The 19,661-nt window shown below is 38.9% G+C and overlaps 1 protein-coding gene across 10 annotated transcripts in view; it reads right to left on the reverse strand.

Annotated features, from left to right (window-relative positions):
• Window positions 1-490: 490 nt before the first annotated feature.
• LOC308231343 (nuclear envelope phosphatase-regulatory subunit 1) overlaps window positions 491-19,661 on the reverse strand; it is a 30,087-nt gene continuing 10,916 nt past the window's right edge. For 3 of the 10 annotated variants that reach the window (XM_080636613.1, XM_080636617.1, XM_080636621.1), the window contains 13 exons: window positions 19,115-19,202; window positions 18,049-18,161; window positions 16,137-16,246; window positions 15,295-15,435; window positions 14,276-14,562; window positions 13,492-13,582; window positions 10,261-10,415; window positions 9,207-9,289; window positions 8,814-8,947; window positions 6,286-6,374; window positions 5,343-5,489; window positions 5,064-5,240; window positions 491-1,649 (listed from right to left, as the gene is read on the reverse strand). In XM_080636613.1, the coding sequence (XP_080492739.1) occupies window positions 1,530-1,649; window positions 5,064-5,240; window positions 5,343-5,489; window positions 6,286-6,374; window positions 8,814-8,947; window positions 9,207-9,289; window positions 10,261-10,415; window positions 13,492-13,582; window positions 14,276-14,562; window positions 15,295-15,435; window positions 16,137-16,246; window positions 18,049-18,161; window positions 19,115-19,202 (1,735 nt within the window). In that variant the 3' untranslated portion in view covers window positions 491-1,529. Of the gene's footprint in view, window positions 1,650-2,845; window positions 4,915-5,063; window positions 5,241-5,342; window positions 5,490-6,285; window positions 6,375-8,784; window positions 8,948-9,206; window positions 9,290-9,395; window positions 10,238-10,260; window positions 10,416-13,491; window positions 13,583-14,275; window positions 14,563-15,294; window positions 15,436-16,136; window positions 16,247-16,350; window positions 16,481-18,048; window positions 18,162-19,114; window positions 19,203-19,661 lie in introns of those variants that run through there. The other 7 variants (XM_080636619.1, XM_080636618.1, XM_080636620.1 and 4 more) reach the window with 7 other exon arrangements.

The following is a 19,661-nucleotide window of genomic DNA, read 5'->3' on the forward strand; positions in this document are numbered from 1 at the left end:
TCCTCAGCTGTTACAATCCAGCCCTTTTCACTGCGGCTCCTGTCAAATCCCAGGATAACTTTTCAACTGCTCCATGCTCCACACTTCTCCTGGACTTCTCCAGGCCAGGCTCAGTGGTCCTTCAGCCCCCTCAATCCCACTCTCACTCATCCATTGGATTAGCAGGCATCACATCACATCACGCATTTCATCCAACTCCTGTGAAGTACTAGCAGTAATGGGACTTCCACGCAGCACAGGAGCTTAAACTTATTTTGCACTTTCCCTTGCATTTGATAAAATACCATATAGTCAAGATTTCATAAAGTCAGTTGTTTGCAAGTTATCCAGTCAGTTCCTGAGCCTGCTTTCTAATCTAAGAGACTGAAATCTAACAAACCAGGCAAATTTGGTCTTTGTAGTTCCATGCCTAATATCATGGGCAAAATTTTTCCAAAAACTAGATGGCTGTGCTAACACAGCATCTTAAGAGAAGAGGGGGAAAATTTCTCACATTTCAAAAATCAGCATAACAAAAAGTGTTCGTTTTGTTGTGGGATTTTTTCCCATTAAAAAATGTTGTATGAGAGGATCTCATTCACAGAAACAACATCAAAGCTCTTATATATGGCAGTACACACACAAACTTCATGAATCAGTGACATTTTTTTAAAATAGTTTCTGTATTTTACAGCTTAAAAATCTCTATTACAAATATTTGAGTATTTATAATTTCAAGCAATTATAAAGTTACATTAGATAATACCTCATTATAAGAATAAAAAAAACCAAATCAAGACCTTTTTATTAGGTTTACTTCCCTGAATTCAAATTCATCCTGATGCAGAATTACAAGGAAGGAAGGAAGTCAGGAAACTTGATTTTCAGAACTACCAATCAACATAAAAGTAAAACCAGCAAGCCGTGCATAAATGTAGGATTCTCTTACACTAATTTCCACAGCAGAAAGGTATCCTACTGAATTCATCATAAATGAACCTGAAACAGTTGTTGATAAACCTCATGAAGTAACAGATCCAAGTGCTGACAGTAACCTACACACTTATCTTGGGAAGTTTGCTGCAACTGCCTGTGGAATTCTAGAAACAGTTGAGAGCAAATAGCAAATAAGAACATCCTGCCATTGCTTGATTCCCTGAAAAGTATCTTTTGAGCTTTTAAATTTTTTCTTGATCTGGCACATAATTGAGAATATTTCTCTAAATTACTTTTTCATAGAATCACAGAATTATAGTTTTCCACCAGGACACACAAGGATTTGTAAACAAGGACAGTGGTGCTATGTACAGACCTCAGGACTGCAAGAGCACGTTCTCATCACTGCCAACACTTAACTCTCAAAGTACGCTGTTTTTTTACACTGATGCAACTTTCATGTTGCATCAAGCCAGAAGCATAAAAATACTAAATGTAAAAAATTGCACTATTAACATGAAAACTTCTCTGCTTGATAAATTTCAGAAGTTCAAAACAGTTTTATTTTTGGAAAATGTTATTCAATAAGGGAAACCTTAAAGTTCCTCATTGTTTCAAGTTGGACTTTTCCCTAGTGTCTCCTGATATGCAATGAATCTTTTCAAGTTCATCTTCACATTGTCAAGAACACACAGTTGATCTGTACTATATTTTCCTTTGCCTTCTTTTCGCATCTGCAAAACCAAGAAATACACACTTTATTAATGGAGAAGTTTCTCCTACTGTATCACCTAAAGTTTACAGTTTACAGTAAGTTTACGGCCTCAGAGTCACAGGCCCTGGTTGTCGTGGGGGATTTTAACTTCCCTGATATTTGCTGGAAGGACTACTCAGCAACCCAGCCACAGTCCAGGAGGTTCCTCCAGTGTATGGATGATAACTTCCTCATGCAAATGGTGGATGAGCCAACCAGGAGAGGAGCGCTGCTGGATCTCATCCTCACTAACAAGGAGGGTCTGGTCGAAGCAGTAAAGGTTGAGAGCTGCCTTGGTTGCAGCGACCATGAGATGGTGGAATTCAGGATCTTGTGTGGTAGGACCAGTACAATAGCAAGTAGAATTGCAACCCCGGACTTTAGCAGGGCAAACTTTGGCATTTTCAAGCAATTGCTAGGGGAAATCCCATGGGCAAGGCTGCTTGAAGGTAAAGGGGCCCAAGACAGTTGGTTGGCATTCAAGGATTGCTTATTCCGAGCTCAAGAGCTGAGCATCCCGACACGTAGGAAGTCAAGGAAGAGGACCAGGAGACCTGCGTGGCTAAATAAGGAACTGCTGGGTATGCTCAAGTGGAAGAGGAGAGTTTACAGGTCATGGAAGGAGGGGCTGGCCACTTGGGAGGAATATAAGGCTGCTGCTAGAGGATGTAGGAAGGCAGCTAGGATGGCTAAGGCCTCCTTAGAATTAAATCTGGCGAGAGGGGTCAAGGACAGCAGAAAGAGCTTTTTCAAATACATATCTGATAAAACTAACACCAGAGGCAAGGTAGGCCCACTGATGAATGGGATGGGTGCCCTGGTGACAGAAGATACAGAGATGGCAGAGTTACTGAATGCCTTCTTTGTCTCTGTCTACTCTGCCGGAGGCAGTCCTGAAGAGCCCTGTACTCCTGAGACCTCAGATGAAGTCAGGTCACTGGAGCAGTTTGCCTTAGTCGATGAGGAATGGGTTAGAGACCAGTTGAGCAATCTGGACATCCAAAAATCCATGGGTCCAGATGGGATGCACCCGCGGGTGCTGAGGGAACTGGCGGAAGTCATTGCTAGACCACTCTCCATCATCTTTACCAAGTCTTGGGAAATGGGAGAGGTGCCTGAGGACTGGAGGAAAGCAAATGTCACTCCAGTCTTCAAAAAGGGCAAGAAGGAGGACTCGGGTAACTATAGACCGGTCAGCCTCACCTCCATCCCTGGGAAAGTGATGGAACACCTTATCCTTGGTGCCATCTTAAGGCATATCAAGGATAAGAGGGTTATGAGGGGCAGTCAACATGGCTTTACCAAGGGGAAGTCATGCTTGACCAACCTCATAGCCTTTTATGAGGAAATAACACGGTGGATGGATGATGGCAGAGTGGTGGATGTGGTCTACCTTGATGTCCTGGGGTCAGTTTTATTCCTTCTTGACTTCAGCAAAGCATTTGACACAGTCTCCCACAGCATCCTCATAGCTAAACTGAGGAAGTGTGGTCTGGATGATCAGGTAGTGAGGTGGACTGTGAACTGGCTGAAGGAGAGAAGCCAGAGAGTTGTAGTCTATGGGGCGGAGTCTAGTTGGAAGCCTGTATCTAGTGGAGTGCCTCAAGGGTCAGTACTGGGACCAGTATTATTTAATATATTCATCAATGATTTAGGTGAGGGAATTGAGTGTACTATCAGCAAGTTCGCTGATGACACTAAGCTGGGAGGAGTGGCTGACACACCAGAAGGCTGTGCTGCCATCCAGCGAGACCTGGACAGGCTGGAGAGTTGGGCAGGGAGAAACTTGATGAAATATAAGAAGGGAAAGTGTAGAGTCCTGCATCTGGGCAGGAACAACCCCAGGTTCCAGTATAGGTTGGGGAACGATCTGTTAGAGAGTAGTGTAGGGGAGAGGGACCTGGGGGTCCTAGTGGATGGCAGGATGACCATGAGCCAACACTGTGCCCTTGTGGCCAAGAAGGCCAATGGCATCCTGGGTGTATTAGAAGGGGGCTGGTCAGTAGGTCGAGAGAGGTCCTCCTTCCCCTCTACTCTGCCCTGGTGAGACCGCATCTGGAATATTGTGTCCAGTTCTGGGCCCCTCAGTTCAAGAAGGACAGGGACCTGCTGGAGAGAGTCCAGCGCAGGGCAACTAAGATGATTAAGGGAGTGGAGCATCTCCCTTATGAGGAAAGGCTGAGGGAGCTGGGTCTCTATAGTTTGGAGAAGAGGAGACTGAGGGTGACCTTATTAGTGTATATAAATATATAAAGGGGGAGTGTCACGAGGATGGAGCCAGGCTCTTCTCAGTGGCAAACAATGATAGGACAAGGGGTAAAGGGTACAAACTGGAACACAAGAGGTTCCACTTAAACTTGAGAAGAAACTTCTTCTCAGTGAGGGTGATGGAACACTGGAACAGGCTGCCCAGGGGGTTGTGGAGTCTCCTTCTCTGGAGACATTCAAGGCCCACCTGGACACATTCCTGTGTAACCTTATCTAGGTGTTCCTGCTCTGGCAGGAGGACTGGACTAGATGATCTTTTGAGGTCCCTTCCAATCTCTAGCATACTGTGATAATTCTGTATAGGTCTTCTATAGACATGCTACAGATGCCTCTTGAGAACTCCAACATGTTCACATGTGCAAAGGCATAGGTAGCACTTATTTCTGCAGGTCAATTGACATTATACATCTCTGCTTAAAACTAGACCATTATGAAATAGCATGCCAACAATCTGAAAAATACACTTAGTTTCTGTAGCTTTTTATATGAAAGGCCTTGCACCTAACTAACCAAACAACTGTAGCACTGTCAGTTATGTATTTTGTGCGTACAGTGCTTAGCTTTAAGATTATGAAAGTCATTCCTTAGGCTTCATCTGATTAAAGAAACAACGTATCAAAGGTCATTGTCTACTTAAGACAAGGATGTACTTAAAATTATAGTTTAGAATTTTGGCCTTGTGATTCAGGAAAACACAGAATACTTGATCTATTAACTGTCATCAGAACAAAAATGCCCACTGGCAGCTACAGCAAGTTATAACCAAAACATGTAACTTCAGAAGGGACTTCTCTCCCACCAATTTAGCTGTTCTCTTCCAGAGACATCTGCAGGAGTTTTTTTTACAAGGGTTTCAGAACAATACAGTGATTTGGACATCAGTGATGCTGATGGTGTAATGCAGATGTTGCAACGCAGATGCTGTGCTGTTACCTTGATGGTTCCATGAACTTCAAGATAAGTGTATTTGCTTTCTTCTAAAGAGGAATATCAGGAATTCAATTATGTGGGGTTGTTGTTCGGGTTTTTTTTTTTTTTATATTCATCTCATAAAGCCATACATTCCAGCTTAAAGTTTCAACCTACACTGTGTTGAGACCCTGAGCTGGCTGCATTTGATGCTTACCCTCATTTTGAACACTGGCTGAAATTCTTTCAGTGCTGGAAGCAACCTGATCTCTACCGCCGCCTTTTCTGCTTCTTTACCATCTGCAAATACATCAAAAAGCGCATCCAAGGCTTCCCCTGCTACCACAAGAGAAGACTCCTTCATAGCAACCTCAAGAAGAAATTTCCCAATCACCTGAAATAAGAAAGAAAAATTTGTTTTTCCAGCAATGCTTAAGAAAATTGAAAAAAGCATCAAAACTGGTTTAGGCTTGCAATGCCTATTTTGCTTTTTTACCTTTAGCGTTTCAGCTGTATCTTGTCCTTTTGCCAAGATGCTGCCAGAAATTCCAAGGATGCTCACTATATTCACTTTAACACTGGCATTGCTGCTGTCCATACCGGCTTCACATAAAGACAATAGTTGCTCAGGAGTCATACACGGCTTAGCAAGGGGAGCGTAGGGGGGAAGAAAAAAAGAAAAAAAAAAAAAAGAAGACAGACACATTTACATTTCCATGGAAATTTTCAAATATGACATTTAGATCATTTGCAAAGAGTCCTGTATTATCAAAACGTGAATTCTGAAAATGTGATTAGCAAGAACACAGTTAAACTCTCCCTTTCAAGTTCTTAAGGTGTTTCTTTCAGAACATAACCAAGGCTGTCATGAAGCTGAAGGAAGAAGTTTTGAGCCTAAAGGGATTTTCACAGATTTACCTAGCTCGATACCTATTTCTCCAACTCATTACAAATTACAGAATCTCGTTTTTCAGTTTACAGCCAGAAAGGACCCACAGAACATCTAGTATTACGTCTTGTATAATAAACTATTATGCTTCATTCCTATATTTAGTTCATTAATTCATGTCCAACTAAGATTTTAGAAAGATAACCAGATTCAACTGGATGACTCAGGAAATAAAGAATCTACTTTCCTAGGTGCTAATTTACTAAATGCTTGTCATTATGTCCATCTTCTAAAGATGGCACCTGTGGCTCATTCCTATTTTGGTTTTGAAATACCTTTCATCTGTTTACATGTTAAGGAAGAGATACATAAAAAAAATACTCCTGTAAGGTCTATAAGAAATATGAAGAGTGAATGCTATTAAATCTGTTCTTTCAGTGTTCACAGTTGCTGAAATTTAGAACTTCAAATATTTTTGTTTCAAAAACTTTCCAGCACAATCTCACATGATTTTGTGCCTACCAGAGCATTTGAGTTTGAAAGCCTTTACCTGGGAGATGTTCTTTGATGCCATTGTTTGTAAGAGAGCCCTCAAAGCGCTAGTTATAGCTTCTAGGAATTCTGTGTCTGTAGGGAGTTCTGTCAAAGAATTGAACCCAGAGCCAAAAGTTAAACAGTAAGATGAAGGACATGAAAAGCAAAGAAATACAAATTCCTTAATTACCCCTGCAGGTAGTACCGCAAACAGGAAGAGCTAGATTTTCAGACTCGTCTTTGTAGGTTGCAACCATTGTGATTTGTTTGAATTCAGTATTAATTGCATCTGGAGGTTAGATCACAGTTGGTCCTCATTTTCAGGTATATCCTTGGTTAAGACACTTGTGTGACCTAACATATGGCACAAACCACTGCCATCAGAACAGAGGTTTGTAAACTGGTTATCACATGGAAGCCATCATAACAGAACTAAGAAAGCTACCGAAGCTGACTGTGTATTTTAATGCCTTTCTTCTGTTTCCTAAGCAGGCTTTTTAGGCACACAGAACACTGGAGTCCTGCCAATTCATATAAAGGGCATGTTTTCCGGTGGTTTAATAACCTTTCAGAAACGTATGACTCATACACTGCATATTTCTTTTTTAACTACAAATTCATTAATACCAGCCAGCATCTTCAATACATGTTCTGCATTTCTTGAAGCTTTTTCTCTCCCCCCAGTGTGTTCTTATTTTCTGGACCACTCTAGATGCAGAACCTCTTGATGACTTCACGCAAATCTCCTCCCTTCCCATATATGCAACTAGATCTTTATGCCTCTTTTTCACCCTGTAAACCACAGCATTTCTTCTAACCACATGTTGGTATGTTATCAACTCTATCTGGCAGTTTCCATTATATAGCATTTAACTATTAAAAAAACATTATGCTAACAAAAAGGCACCTGAGCCATTAAACTAATTTATTGGCACCCTTTGTCTTAAGGTAGCCACTTCTCCAGTTTCATCTAAGAACTGACTATTGCGAAGCATAACAGACCCTGAAATCTTGGAAGTCCCCCTCTTTTAGCATGAGACAAATATTTCAGGTGAACTTCTTTGCATGTTTCTTCATATTTATTTTCATTTCCTGTATTTTAGTTTTTCAAGCACTATGCACTCAGTGATAATGTTCCCATAGACTGGTCACATGCTTTTAATGGCATTGAAAGAAAAAAAAAAAAGAAGCATGTTTTGCAGGCAGATGGACTTTTAGGCATTAATGCAGTATCATAGTATATGCTACAACAAAACAAAACTACATACACTTTATTTGTGGCTATAAATGAAGATACCTGAAGGAAGGAGAGAAAACTGAGCTTTTCAAGCTTGTAAGACCTGTGCATATGCTAGACTACAACAGAACTGTCTTAGGAAAAATGTTTTCTGACAATTTTTAGAATTGAGCCATCGTCATTGACCTTAGAACAAAAACAGGTTATCAGAGTAGCCTGCATGGAACAGCCTGCCAGGGAACTGGATCATCAGCTTTAAACCAGGGTTTGGGGTTTTTTTGCCTTTTTTTTTTTTTTTGAATCTCAGTTCAGCTTCTCTAGTGCCAGTAACAAAGATCATAGCATAAATGGTCCAACAGTATTATTGGAATGATGCTGATCTCATGTAGATTACAGGAGGCAGCAGGAAATGCCAACCATCTAGACTGTCTTGACAGTGGACTATATACACTAAACTATCCAATAATACAGATACCAGATGATGTACAGGAAAACCATCACAGTGTCGCTATGAAATAACATGCCTTGGAAGAACCACAGTGGATGTATGCTAGTATTTACCAGGATGTATCTGATGTTCGAAAATAGTATTTTTAGGAAAACTAAATTTATTGCCTTCTCCACTGAACTCAAGCCACCACTGTAACAGGAAGTTGAGCAGCTTCAGTATTTAGTCATAAAAACTTTGCACATTTTCTTATTACAAATAAATTTCCAGTAAAGCTCTGCAATCATATGCATAAAGCACATCCTGGAGACAAGGCAGCTGCTCTATTTCCTACTGTCATAAGCATGTACATTCTAGAGATTTTTGCAACAACCTCCATTGCCATAATTTCTTCAGATTGGAAAAAAAAAAAAATGGTGAAAGACTGCTAGTTTCCCTTTCCCCCCCCCCCCATGCCTATTTAGGCTAGTTAGCACACTTAAGAAGAAAACAACCCATCCTCTTCATGGCTTGTCTGATTGACGAAAACCTGCTATTACCACAAATATGAGCAAGCAAACAGTTTGGGCCTCACAGGAAGGCAGAATTCATCCACTAACAGCAACTTGCTGCATGCAAACAGATGTAGAGCAAATTCTTGCATTAGAAGCCTACTTGCTCAGGATGCAATTTGGATAAACACATCTTATCAGGATGAACTGTTTTGTCAGCAGTCTTCCGACATTCAGTATGCTTACTTTGAAATGCTGAAGGGATAAACTTACTAATAAAATGGCATTAAAACAGCACAATGTACATGGCTGCCTTATATCTGTAAGCTTACAGGGGGTCAGCAAGCCCCCTTTACTGAACATCTTACCCATTTTAGCAAAGACTAGCTGTGAGAGATGCTGTGCAATGGACTGAAGTGAAGCTCCTCCAAGACAATCCACATCTGACACTAACAAAATGTTCTGAAGACATGTTAAAGCTCTACACTGCACTGCATTGAGTCTGAAACAAACAAACAAAACATGCACTTAGCAGATCTCTTTGAACAGATGTCAAAATACAAAGAAACATCCTCAATTAAATAAGCCTGTGATATGGTATGCATTTTACAGAAAGATTTGTATCTCTTCGTACAAAATCATGTATCAGATCTGTCATTGTTTACACCTTACAAGTAGCTCAGAGATAGACAATCCTTCTGAGAGTACTAAGACAACTGAATATACATGAAAAATAGTAAGAGAAACAATAAAATTCCTACTTTTTAATTAATGGTTTCCAGGATAGATTGTGCATACAGATGTCTAGAGCAACACTGTTCGGAAAAGCAGTTTTTTCAAGAATCTGGGGGAGGGGAAAAAGAAAGGCTTAGCAATAAGGCTTTAGCTTAATGTAAAACAGATGCTTCAAACTAAATACTTCAAAGCTTCCCAGGTAGCAAGTGTCTCACCTTGTCAGAATCTTCCTCAGTCATTTAAATGGTACAATTACACACTGGGTTTGGCACAGATTGTTTTAAGCATCCAACTGTAAAAGGTGATTTTCTAGGTCTCTGCTAATCTTTTTATTTCAATCTTTCTTTGTACAGATTCCACTACAGAATTTTCAGATAACCACAAGTCTAAAACACCAGCCATGAAACTTAGACTGCTTGCAAAAAGCCTTGAATGTTTTTATCTCACACCCTGATGACCTGGGTCAGAATTCTAGCATAATAACTGATGCAACTGATGATCTTCATCTTTACAACTCCAAAGATTGAGCAAAACTCTGAAACAAGAGCATTTGAATTCTTGTCAGTGTCAAAAATTGTATTTCAGACACTATGTATGAAACAGGCGGAAGAACTTGCACTTATTCAGTGCTGACTGCTGCCGCTCATGTAACATCAACCTCTTTAAGCTAACATGGAAATCTGGCAGTCATGCTTCTGCTGAAAGTTTCCTTTCTTTTAGCAAGATCTTTTTGACACCCAAATCAATTTTCTATTCTAGAAAAGCCAAACTCAAAACAAACACCACCACCCCCCCCCAAAAAAAAAAAGAACCCCAAACAATCAAAAATACTCCCAAACACAAACCACTAGATTTCTGAAACACATGAACCCTCTATTCCCACTTACATGAAGAAATTATTTATGTCAAGACAGCTCATGTATCAATGCTCCACCCCTAGGCCAAAAAAGTGAAGCTACACTGATTTTTAAAAATACTCCTTTTCTACAGATGGATTTTGATCATTTGTTTGCCTAGCATGCGATACAAATCAGGCAGAAGGGAAAGGCTGTACCATGTGTTGGAAAGGAAAGACAATACCTTCTTTGGAATGAGATTGTTCATAAATGCTGACTTAACCTCATCAGAGAGGCACAGAGGTGACATTAGCAGCCCACTCCCATCATTGTACGAGTTTTCCATAAAGTCACTTTCATCACTGCTGGAGAGTTCTTCCCATTCATCATCAGAGGGATCTGAGAAAAGACAACACACTTGTAATAGCACTCCTGCAATAGGTATCCTACTTCTCACTTATACCTCTTGGCTAGGGTCTTCACCTGTTGGTCAGGAGTCTTTAAGCTCTTGGGCTTTGCTGAGGTCCATGCAAACCAACTCCATTATCCACAGTTCTAAATATTATACTACTTTTCTTAAAATTGTTTTATTTTTTAAAAATATTTATATTTACTCAGGCAGCAAGCATGCTTACATGAGAGGTTCTTCATACAGAAGTACTTCATTCTCTTGTATTAATTGTGCTGCACTTAAAGAAAAGGTATAGAAGAAACATTCCATAAAACATTTACTACGACTTTAACTCAGATTGTACCATTTAACTTTTTGAGGTAGATCCAAGCATGCAAATACACCAGTTTAGCTTTACTTGTCTACTAACTGAAATAAGTTTTAGGCAACTGTTTTCTCTGGCAATACTGAAGCCAAAAAGATGTCCTTTGACTGAGCTGTAACTGAGTGGGATGAAGATGTTACTGTCTCCACAGCAAGGCCACTTGAAAAAGGAAATGATGACAGCAAAACAAGCCAAAGCAAGCCAGATCATCACTGTTACCCCTTTCAGACAACCTATTTTAAGTAAAATAAACCTGAGCTAGGTTTATACTTACGTAACTTATTCTACTAACAGATCTGCAAGGGCAGACATAGTGAGAAGAGTTAAGGCCAGTCACCAATGGGCACAGCTACTGCAAAAGTGAATAATCTGTCCATGGCTAAAACCAGACATGGCTTGGCAAGCACAAGCTAAGTCCATCATTTAGACTTAAATTAATAAATCTACATGCATAGGGTTTACACTGATTTATCTAAAGTTGTTTTAAACTTGGTTACATTTTAACTGGTGTGACACTGGTGTTTACACAAGTCCCAAGTCTACAGGTCGGACAGATCCTCCTCACTGACAGGTGAAAGCTCTGCCTATGTACATAGGTCAGCACATTTAACTACGGAAAAAACATCCTATTCACCCAAAAGTGACTTTTTCTAGCAACATAGATGCACATGATATCTAGGTCCTGTAGTAACTGCAGTAACAGCCGTATATGTTCTCAGTGGTAAAAGGTAAATTCATTTAGTTAAAGCAAGAAAAGTCTAACTGAAGGCATTTCACCTGCACCACACAGCAGCTTAAAGTATTTGAAGGTGATGAATGTTGTTTATCCAACACAAAGTAACTCATCAGGCTGTAACAACTTGATCACACAGACATCTTCTTTTGCTTCTGGAAATAACCAATTAATTCTACAGTTACAATATGCTGTAAAAGAGCTAATAGCTTTTGCATGAGAAAACAGTTGCCTTTTATGCTTTACCAACACACAGCAGCAACAAGCATGAAAGCAATGCAGACGTCCCTCTTTCAGTCAGTCTTTTGCCTCTTACCAAAAAAAAAAAATCCATCTGCATCTTTTCAAAACAAAGCAAAACTTTTCTTTGAAAACTAAATGAGAACTATATGAACTGACCACGGAATTCAGCAACAACAAAGACAACACTCATCGTATGTTCACAGTGGGTGACCAGGGCAGAGAAGGAACTGGGCTCTCTAGAACATTAGCCCACAGTCAAGGCCAGTTTTTTTGTGACTTTCTTGGAAATACAGAAGCATCTCCAATGACAACCCCATCTTAACTAGTGCAGGTAACCTACAGCTACAGACTGGAGAGCAACCCTGGAGTCTCCTGGCTTCCCTCTCCTGTCCCTGCTCAGGCACTCTGCTTCTTCCAAACGCTGGCCACAGCTCAGTAGAACACATCTCTCGCCAGCCTGGTTATTCCCCTCAATTCTGTGGCAAGCTGAGTGTTTCTATAAACTCAGCATAATGGCTACAGCTATTTTAGTCCTCAAATAACTCGAAAATTAAATGAGCAGCTGCCTCTGGATTCCTCTTAATTTCTACAGATTATGTTTCTGTCTGCCCATGAATGGGTAAAGCACTGTGATGAAATACAACACAATCAACCTTACATTACACTGAGTGAATGGCAGAATATGCAGTTTACCCACAAGATATTTTCCAATTAAAAGGAAGAGCTTATGAATTACAGCTCATTAGATGAGAAATGCAGTTATGAAAGAAGTTTCATATACTAGGTGCAGAAATTCCTTATGCTGTAAGAGGAAAACAAAAATCACCATTGGGAGTATCTGCGTATTACTGTGGATTTTACTAGAACCTGAATGATTTACTCAGAAAATTCTCTCCTATGCAATTACTTTTACATCAGACTTACAAACTGTAGCAGCAATTAATGTTTTCAGGTTTTGGAGGGGTTTTTGAGGTGCCAGTTCTGTTTGGTGGTTCTTTTATTTTTTTTTTTACAAACTTTGGAAATCACTTATTTGTTTTCATGAGGATTTGGAGAAAAGCTATAAAACAGAGTATCAGAGTTCATAGAAGATACAGAATATCTAATTGTTACTCCCCCAGGAATAACAGCTTGCCTTTCTCCTCGGAAAAAAGCTCTTAAAGGTGGTACTCTGAACGATCTAAATCTGCATTGTTGCCAGAGCTGCATGCAATGTCTCTCTTCCTTAAAAAGATACTTACAGTATCTTTTTAATACTTTTTGATATCTTTTTGATACTACAAGAAGTTTGATACTTATAATATCAAAACGACAAGATTTATCTGCTTAAAAAAATATTGATGCCCTCATCCTGCAGTAACATTCATACCCATATTGTATCAGATGAGCGCTCAGACCACACTTTAAATGAACAAAGAATATGCTGTAATACTTTTCTGGAAATACCTGTTCATCACAAGTGCTTTCTTGTTTGCTCTTAAAAGATGGCACATGTAGTTTTATTTTAAATGTAGTTTTCATTTTAAAGAAATAGGTAAGCAACAGAAAATATTTCCATGAGAAAAACCCATACAATCCGATCTGCCCCCAGTGAGGGTGTCAGGGACAGTAAGTCTGTGCATTTGCCCTTAAAAGCTAAGATCACCAAACAGCAAACTAAACACAACCTATTCCAGAAACAAAATGAACTACAACACTTGCAATGAAAGAGATTCCTACAAACCTTCACTGCAGCACATATTAACAATGATTTCCAGAGCAGTCTGCTGAGCCATCAGTAAAGCTGTCACTTCTTTCAGTTCCTGTTGATCAGGCTGAAAGGTAAAAACACGAACCAAATTTAATTTTGTAAAACAACATTTCAGTGCAATTTAAAGTACCCAAACTGACAGCTAAAAATTTAATCCAGCTGTTTCCTCTTCTCACTCTACACGAAAATGTGACAAAACAAAACCACCAGCAAAACCAAGAGGCATTATCTATCATCTTTCTGTTGAACGCTTCAGAACAAATTTTACCATCAAGAAATGCCACCTGCACTAAAGCTGTAACAGAGAAGATTATCTAATATTAGCTAAATCCTGAACAGAAACATGTAATTCTGTTATTCTTTTCATGTACACCATAGTGAATGCATTTGTTAACCTTTGGGCCATCTCCACTCATGACCGAATGGTTACAACCAATAGACATCTCACTTGCCACATGCAGAAATCAGAACTTCCTTCAGTGGCTACAGGTAGAAGCCTCAAATATATACCTTCCACTACAGGAAACAAATGGAAACATGCTTTCCTAAGGTGCTGTGCAACTTGATCACACTGGAACAAGTTGTGCTGGAATTCTCCATGCTTGTCTTTGAAGTTTTAGCTACAGTAGTCAAGCTATTTGGGAGCTAGGATTAGTAACACTCACAGGTAGTTTGCTCTAGCTAAGACTGAGTCAAGACCAGTCAGATGCCCAGCCAAACATACTAAGCTATCCAAGAGCCATGCAGACACACTTACTGGAAGGAAATCAGAAATGTCATTTTCTCCCTTTTTGACTTTTCCTTTTGGTATTTCTTCCAAGTCATAATCTTCACTCAAAACACAGTTTTCTGTAACATCACTCATGTTTTCCTCTGTTTCTCTCTCCACAGCCAGTTTTAACCTGTTTTTTTCAGCTTCTTTCATACGAATAACTGTTTCGCCAGCATCTATTGCTAATGATTCTGAAAAAATCTTCAGGATTGCATTAATCATGCTTCCCAGGCTGCCTGGTGGAATTGTACCCTTGATATTCCAGACAATGCCTAAACATAAGATAGTTGAAATATAAAAATTAGTAAAATACTCAATTCCCAGCTCGGCAATATCCATGTATTTTCTAAGGACACAGCCTCCACTACTCACAATACCCAGTGCTTATACTTCAGTGTGAATTTTCAAGTCCTTTCTTTGAAGATTTGTATTTTTTTTCTGTTTAACATTTCATATGCTTACCTTTAAAAACAATGTTAGCCCCAAATCTTAAGTAAATTTCAGCATGTAAATATACACAGAGTATTGACGTGGAGCCACCCTGGTGCCACGTTTTAGATATGATAATAAATCCACATGAAATAACCATTTTCTAAGGATTCTCAGAATTAACTTATTACACTCCAGTATCAAAAATCACCATGGTTGAGCATTTGAGGTAGAAAGAAGAATGAAAGACAGAAAACTTTAGGTAAAAATCCACACCTATTAAGATCAAAACAATTCCTGTACTACTTATTTTGACTCATTTAACTGTTGAAAAACAAAGTAACAGTTAAAATGCATTATCATGCTGAATTCAGAAGCTAGCATTTAAGATAATTTTTAAAATGGTTGTAAATACCTGGCCACTACAAAACACCACCTCAAAAGAAATAACCTCATGAACCATCTATCCAGGCTTTAACCAACAGTGGACTATAGCTTAGAATACTAATCCTTTTGTCCTTCCCACCCTCCTTTAGCTGCCATCACAAAGCAGTGAATGCCCGCAAGCATCGTACCTGCTGTGAGTGTTCTCAGAAGGATGTGCTTCATTGTGTTCTCCGGACACATCATCACTGTTTCCAACACTTGTTGTGAAGAAGCATTAAATGAAGAAAGAAGATCTGGATTATCTTCTGTCACTGCCTGCAAGCAGTTTGCTGCAGCAAACAACAAAGATAATTAACAAAGCCAACAGTAGCTTTCACTCTCCTAATGAGAAAGCACTATTTTCTGGCAAGCTGGAGTAATGAAACAGAGAGACAGGAAAAAAGACTTCATACAGCATCATGTTGTAATGGTATGACACTGTCTTTCACAAACCGCATTTTAGATTAAAGACATTCTATGGCAAACCTGTACATAAAACAGGTGAGGGCAGTACCACATTAGACATGGGACTAACTGTGCAAGCACATGCAGCTGTAAGACCACTATAAGACTATAATAGCAATAATACTAATAAAACCACATTGAAAGTGATAGAAGTTGTTTAGGTATTTTTAGATGGACTATGTCCTTTGCTCTACAAAAACCTACTAAGCCATTCACTACCAAAACCAGAAAACAAATTTAAAAACACGGCCTCTACCTAGAGCTTTCTTTCCACAATTTTTTTCACTCCCAAGTAAATACCAATAGGCCATTCTTCTCTGGACTGAAAACAAGCACAACAGTTGTCAACTTCCTGCTGATGCGCTGTTCAGAAAGTCTTATATTCAGTGTAAATTTAAGTAACTACAGTTTAAGTAATGCCAACGCAGGTACATTACAAAATGGATGTGACATCAGTGCTACATTCATATAGTAGAAGAGAAAAAAAAAAAAAGTATCTTTAAATCCTTATCCTTTTACCACTTACCTGCTGAAATAGCCAGATCCACATTTGTGGAAAATTTTTTCATGTAACGTAACACAGCCTCCAGACATCCTTCCTTGTTGAATATGTGTACTGCGGTACTGCTGCATTCACTAATACATAAGAAAGATTAATAAAACTCTTTTCCCATGAAGAAAATCCTGTAACAATGCTTTAAGTAACATGTACTTTCTATACTCACATTATAAAAACCCACCTAAGAATTATGCATGAGTCCAAAAGCTATTCTTCATTACCGCGGTTATGATCAACTCCATAGAAAATGGAGAAAGCAAAGCGGCAATAACCTGGGCACCTTTGAGGAAAGTTGGCTTCTGCCATCTGCTTCCTCATGAACAGTATTCAGGAGTTTAGTTGGGAGCCCAAGTACAGTTTCCTGCAGACAGAGCCAGCCAGAAGGTGAAAGGCAGCTTATAGCTGCGGGCTACAGGCCAGCCCAGGGCTTTCTCCATCCATGGAAGGCTTCATCCACAAAAGCACTTACAACAGAGCAGGCTGTTGCCTCCAATATCAATATTCACTTACTCCAGGAAATTACTGCTTTTAACATTCTGAAATGGATGCTAAATCAATGCTAAACGTGGCATTTACTTTAATTATCTAACACTGGGATTTGTGTTGCTTCAAGTTCTCATAGCTATTCCCATTTTTAAATTAATTATCAATAAAAGACAAATCCAAACTAAAAAATACATGGGACCTAACTAGCTACAAGGGTCTTCAAAAATTTACTTTTGAATACATTGTCTCTGTATCAATGCCAGCCCAAATTTGATCGGTACCAAACTCAGCAACGAAGTCAGCAGTTCATGATCATTGCAAAAAAGTTCAAAATACAGAAGCGATTTATAGCACACTTAATGATTATAGTTCCTGTTCCAAAGCACTTATGTCTGCAAAAGCAATTAAAAAAGAACACAAAACATTGTTGAGTCAGTTACAAAGGGTCATGTATTCTGTGCAAGGTGCTGAGCAAGCAGTTTCTGTACTGTTCTAGATTCCAATCCCCCCCCCCAAAAAAAAAAAACAATGTACAAATAAGGCCTCAAGCCAGCATCCATACCATAAAGACAGACACAGCAGCAGCTGCACTGCAATACTGTACAGTCAAATTCTGTACAGACCAAAGAGTATAATGACATGAAGCTGTTACAAAACAAGGAAAAACAATACAAATTTCAAGGAGAACTTTCAGAACTGGTATGTAGCACTTCAATGCTTATAGTCATTTCTGTAGTAACAGTGTTGCCATTTCTCTTCCTTCACTTGGTGTTTTCAATGTAAACTACTAAGTGAACTATTCACATTCTTTCTCACTTAACTAACCAGATTTGTAGCGCTGTCTCAGGCTAAGGGATAGTTTGTCCAAACATTTAATATTAACTTTAGGGATGACCTGCAGAGCGAGTAAGCAGTATAAAACCTCCTCATATTCCCAGAGCACTAGAGCCAAATAATTAGAATTTAATTTCCTGTATCTCCCATATCATAATTAGGATCTACAGGAACTGCATGGAAGACCCCACAAACCCAAAAACTGTACTGGAGATTGACAGAACACAATCAGAAAACAGTGTCAGAACTTGGGATGAATAACCAACAGGGAAGGGAGGGCATGTCACCCCTAAAACTAATGACTAACTTTGTGCACTTCTAGAATCCTTCATCGACAAAAGTAACTTACAGTAGAAGATAAAGTTGTATTTCAGATCAGATGAGGGTTTGCCATTTATTAAGGAGGACATGCATAGGAGCAATACAGTCAGAAACCATAATCAGCAACTGAATACTTCTTCAAGGACAGTAATTTAATTTCTGCCTCCATTACATTGCTCTTTTTTAGGAACAACTTAATTTAGCGCTTTCAAAAGGCCAGTGTTTACACAGTACTTACCATATATTCCACAGCAAATTAACAGCCTCATTGGCTGTGTCTTCAATATAGTTTTTGTCCATCTCTATGCGTTTCTCTGGAGAGAGCTGGTTAGCATCCAATCCAGTGCTGCACTACAACCAAACAAGAGAACAAAGGCTGGGCAACAAACAAACCAAGAAGCAAAACCTTGAACTATTAGCAGCAGAGTGAATGGAGAGATCTCTCTTGAGTGTTTATTGCCAGAAAACCAGACTAGTTTCCTATTCTCTATGAAAATTGAGCCACAATGGAATTGAGTCATTTGTAAATTTTCTTCTGTTGTAGAAAGACTCTGTCAGTACTTGCTTTGCATTCAATAATCTTCAGAATGTTTTTTTTATAAAGACTTAGCAATTTTAGAACCTGAAATGCTGTTTCTTACTAATACAGACTGTACGCAATTTTCAGCAGTTCTTTCTAATCACAAAAATTAATTCAGCTAACATCCTGATGCGCTTTACAATAATGCTATTACTCAAAATCTAAAATGCAGAAGAAACATACAGAAAATAATGATACTGCTCAAGGGTGCTCGTACACAGACAGCAGGTGACAGAATTCAATGCAATTTCCAACCTGCACTGCAACACCTCGATAAAACAAACAATATGTATTCAGTACAGATTATTCTACAACAGCAGTAACTACCCAACTGCAAAATCCAAGATTTCAGTAGACAAAGCTGCTTGCCAAAATACCCTCACTAGAAAAACGTTATGACATAAATGTCGGATCTGGATCTTCACTGACAAAAAAAGTGTTGTCTTCACTGACATTCCAGACCCAAAATCTCCCCACCACTTATGCAAAAATCATTCTGGACAGCAAACCTTAGCGCAGACCCAAGGTAGCAAGTCAAGAGGCAAAATCAAGTGGTTTGAAATCTCTGGAATACTTTTTGTCCTGTTGAACCTACTGAAACATTCATTTAAAAGATCTCTCAAATATCCTATTGTGAGAATAGCTTCAAAAATTCAACTACTTTTGAAAATGGGATAACTCAACGACTAGATCAGTTTTAAAGTTGGAATAAAAATAAACACACCTCTTTCAGAAGCGCAACAAGGGGTGTCATGATATCTTTTGACACCATGTCATCACAGACTTCAAATCCCCCACAAGCACTCAGATTTCTGGAAAAAAAAAAAAATTAACCCCCCAAAAAATCCCCAAAACATGCTTTGATAAGGTACTATACTTTGCAGGAATATTAAAAAAAGAAAAAAACAAAACACCATGCATTCAGTATTCTTCTCTAAAGGTTATGGTACTTTTCGTTTTAAAGCCAATCTGCTTAATCAGTGACTTTAATTTTCTACCTTTTTAGCATAAAAGAATAACTTTGGTGTTAGTGAAAAGAATTACTTTCACTTACTTGTTTAGCATAACCAGAAAAATTATCTGCACTAACACATGACTTCTGTCAGATTCTACTCAAGTGTAAGATACAACATTAATGTTAATAGGTATTAGCATTAAATTTTTGTACAAATAAAGCAAGCTGCAGGTTTGACTGCAGAATAGCAGCTCAAAATTATGCTTTCAATACTTACAGGTTTCTCTAAAACACAGCCCTGTACATTTGCTAACTA

The sequence above is a fragment of the Psittacula echo genome (assembly GCF_963264785.1).
Source record: "Psittacula echo genome assembly, chromosome: Z".
NCBI lineage: Eukaryota > Metazoa > Chordata > Aves > Psittaciformes > Psittacidae > Psittacula > Psittacula echo.